We start from the raw sequence: 3,864 nt of genomic DNA, 5'->3' as shown, positions 1-3,864 counted from the left end.
TAGATATATGACATCTGTAGCTTTTCCCTTGTCCACTGATATAGTCACTCCATCATAGAAGGCCACTAGATTGATCAGGAAGGACTTGTCATTGGTGAAGCCATGATGGCTGTCTCAGATCACCTCCCTGTCCTCCATGTGCCTTAGCATAGCTTCTAGGAGGATCTGTTCCATGATCTTCCCGGGGACAGAGGTAAGGCTGACGGATCGGTATTTCCCAGGGTCCTCCTTTCTACCCTCTTTAAAGATGGGTACAATGTTTCCCTTTTTCCAGTCTCCAGGGATTTCACCTGACTGCCATGACTTTTCAAATATGGAGAGTGTCTTGGCAACTACAGCAGCATGGAATGCATCTCATTGGGTCCCATAGACTTATGTATGTTCAAGTTCCTCAGGTTATCTCGAACCTGATCTTCACTTATAATGGGAGGGACATTGCTTCCCCAGTTCCTGCCTTGGCTGAGACAAAAAAGTTGTTGAGTACCTCATCCTTCTACTCATCTGTTGTTACCAGTTTGCATGTTGGAGTTGTCCAGAGAGGTGGTGAGTTTCCCTTCTTGGAGATATTCAGAAGCCATCTGGACATAGTCTTGGGCACCTGGTTCTAGGTGGCCTTGTTTGAGCATAGAGGTTGGACTACATACCTCCAGACATCCCATCCAATCTCAACCATTCTTCAGTTTTGTGTATTGGATTTATGGCATCTATAGTAATAATTGAATAGTAGGCTATTGAAGTTTCAAGGCTGATTAAATGCAATTTCAAAAATCTGTTATATTCTCAGAGGTAAGGACATAGCAAAGATGACAGCAAGCAGTGTTAGTGAAGCATTCTCTGGGGATCACTAGAAAAAATAAGAATGCTAAGAAAAGTCTCACAAGATGAGATACTATAGGTTAGATGCAGTGATTTTTGGTTGCTTTTTTGAATCTTGTTGGTATACTTGTGCATGTGTTAATATAGCTACATCATAATTCTTCAAATAAGGATGACATAAGCATTGTAGATATAATTAATCAAGTTTCATCCTCATATAAAAGCACCATAAATTGCTTTCTGCAGTGTGTTTTTTATTGGATAATTTATGGCAGTGCGTATTTAATCGAGACACATGGTGTGGTTTCTTTATTAGCCACTGGTGCTGCAACCACCATCTATGCAATTGAGGCAGATGGTGACCCAAATACTGGGTTTGAAAAGTCAAAGGAGCTAGGAGAAATACAATATCTTATTAAATGGAAAGGCTGGTCACACATCCATAATACATGGGAAACTGAGGAAACACTGAAGCAACAAAATGTTAAAGGAATGAAGAAACTGGACAACTATAAGAAAAAGGATCAGGAAACAAAACGCTGGTGAGTACTTTTATAACTATTTCCATATTGCATATCTTTTTTGTAACAATATAAATGTTTTCAAGTACCAGTACAACAGGAAGACAAAAGCTTTAAAGTTGAAACTTCCCTAACACACTATGATCCTGTAAGATTCTGAGTACATGAACTTTACTTGAGTAAATGAGAACACTCACACATCTTATAAAATCAGGCCTTTAAGGAAACAACTTCTGCACCTAGATTTTAATGTCTGTTATAAATGACATTTTAACAAGATGGGCAGTGGGTTTTCTGTTTTAAATCTTAACTTTTACTAATTTTGTCATTGTTTGATTGTATTTTGATCAGAGTTCTTTGGGAATTGCTGCAGAGATTTAAAAAATCAGAAATGGCTAAAGCACTCAAAACATTACAGCATTTAGTTTTCTTGGCTCAAACTTCTGTCAAAGCCTCAGAACCAAGAAATGAAAAAAATCCTTATGTTTTAGTGCTATGTTTTAGTATTCCAGTTTATTTGTATGTTTAATATGATCTATGAGTAGTGGTGGAATTTTTAGTGACTCCTACTCATAAGATAGATTCTTAGTGAGCCATCAGTGCTGTTCTGTGAAAACACTACTGTGTTGAGAACAGATATTGTAAATTATCTGCATGACTAGTGCAAGCTGTAGCTGATAGTAATTTCTCAATAAGCTTTCTCAATCATCAGTGATGAAGTACCTAGGCGAATGCAACACTTTTATAGCAGGAATTCCAGAGCTGTAGCTTCTTCAAAGAAGCTCTCTAAGGAGCATTCCTATGGTGCATACATTCAGAGCTTTAAAATTGCTAGATTTTCTTAGGTTTAGAGTTATACAATATAATAAGTGTTGCAAATGGATTTTCATTTCAGGCTGAAAAATGCTTCTCCAGAAGATGTGGAATATTATAACTGCCAGCAGGAACTTACAGATGATCTACATAAGCAGTATCAAATAGTGGAGAGGATAATTGGTATGTCACAAACTTCCAGATGGAAAACAGTGTTGAGAATATTACAAGTTTATTGCTTGCATGTTAAATTTATAGTTAAGAAATTCAGGCTATTAATATCCCTAGCAACCTAAGGCAAAACAAAATCTTTGATGAAGAGAAAGGTTGTCATACTGTCTTTACTGTGATACTAGTTCATGTTGTCTTACCACTAAAATGAATACTTTCTTAAAATACAGAAGGAAAATATTGATGTAGTATCTCTGATGCATTTCTGCAGCTCATTCAAATCAGAAATCAGCAGCTGGTTATCCAGATTACTATTGCAAATGGCAAGGTCTGCCTTACTCAGAATGTAGCTGGGAAGACGGTGCTCTCATTGCCAAAAAATTTCAGGCGTGTATTGATGAATATTTTAGTAGAAACCAATCCAAGACCACTCCATTTAAGGACTGCAAGGTGAGTGTCTAATTTCAATGGATTTGCACAGTTGCAATGCATATTATAAAATATTTTTGAATGCTGTTCAAAATACTAATAATTATAGCTATATTTATATGCATAGGAAGCATTACTATTAAGACTAGCCTTTGGTGTCTCTGCCCATGGTAGGGGGGTTGGAACTAGATTTATCTTTAAGGTCTCTTCCAACCCAAACCATTCTATGATTTTGTATATGTTCCCTACTTATTTTATTGCCATTCAAAGATGGAATTTTTTATTACTTTAATTTGTTTTGAAACTAACCTTTGTGAATGAGTTCATGTCACTTCTGTTGTGGAATTTAGATCAGCAAACTAATTATAGATTGCAAATGAGTGGATATTGTTATATAGCCTAGATGTCTGTGATGAATAAAGACTAGACCTGGTGACCAAACAGAATCCTACTGCTACTTGGTTTCTATAAGAAGACATTTTGGTAATTTCACTTAGTAGTAGGACTGATGCTCAATTTGCTTTTAACAGATTCTAAAACAGAGGCCAAGGTTTGTTGCACTAAAGAAGCAACCATCTTATATTGGAGGACATGAAGGTTTAGAGTTAAGAGATTATCAGTTAAATGGACTGAACTGGCTTGCTCATTCATGGTGCAAGTAAGTAGTCTTAAATTAGTCTTGCTGTTTTTAACTTGAAAGCATTTATAAATTTTGTTTGTTTGTTTGTTTTTTAGAGGGAATAGTTGTATTCTTGCAGATGAAATGGGTCTGGGTAAAACAATACAAACAATTTCTTTTCTGAACTACCTGTTTCACGAACATCAACTGTATGGGCCTTTCTTGCTAGTCGTGCCACTTTCCACTTTGACATCTTGGCAAAGAGAGATTCAAACTTGGGCTCCTCAAATGAATGCTGTGGTTTACTTAGGCGACATAACTAGCAGAAATATGGTGAGTATTTCTTTGTATCATTGAAAAAGATTAGTGGTAAACAAGGCTCACTTCATGTTCCTGTCTTATACTAATCTCCAATATTTTGATTAGGAATGAGCAAATAATTATATGAAACATTGCATATGATTAAAAAGCAAATTAAAAGCATAAATTTTGATC

General features: G+C 36.1%; 1 protein-coding gene across 1 annotated transcript in view; it reads left to right on the top strand.

The window, feature by feature from the left end:
* Positions 1 to 247: 247 nt before the first annotated feature.
* The window catches only part of LOC103801466 (chromodomain-helicase-DNA-binding protein 1-like), a gene marked incomplete at its 3' end in the record, with an annotated part of 4,198 nt that continues 581 nt past the window's right edge, over positions 248 to 3,864 (top strand). Inside the window, exons 1-6 of the mRNA XM_009073880.1 lie at positions 248 to 251; positions 1,133 to 1,358; positions 2,233 to 2,333; positions 2,593 to 2,771; positions 3,281 to 3,408; positions 3,486 to 3,702. Coding sequence (XP_009072128.1) covers positions 248 to 251; positions 1,133 to 1,358; positions 2,233 to 2,333; positions 2,593 to 2,771; positions 3,281 to 3,408; positions 3,486 to 3,702 — 855 coding nt within the window. The remainder of the gene's footprint in view (positions 252 to 1,132; positions 1,359 to 2,232; positions 2,334 to 2,592; positions 2,772 to 3,280; positions 3,409 to 3,485; positions 3,703 to 3,864) is intronic.

The sequence above is a fragment of the Acanthisitta chloris genome, unplaced genomic scaffold, assembly GCF_000695815.1.
Source record: "Acanthisitta chloris isolate BGI_N310 unplaced genomic scaffold, ASM69581v1 scaffold9334, whole genome shotgun sequence".
NCBI lineage: Eukaryota > Metazoa > Chordata > Aves > Passeriformes > Acanthisittidae > Acanthisitta > Acanthisitta chloris.
Note: the sequence above shows the minus strand (reverse complement) of the source record. Positions and strands in the feature narration are given on the sequence as shown.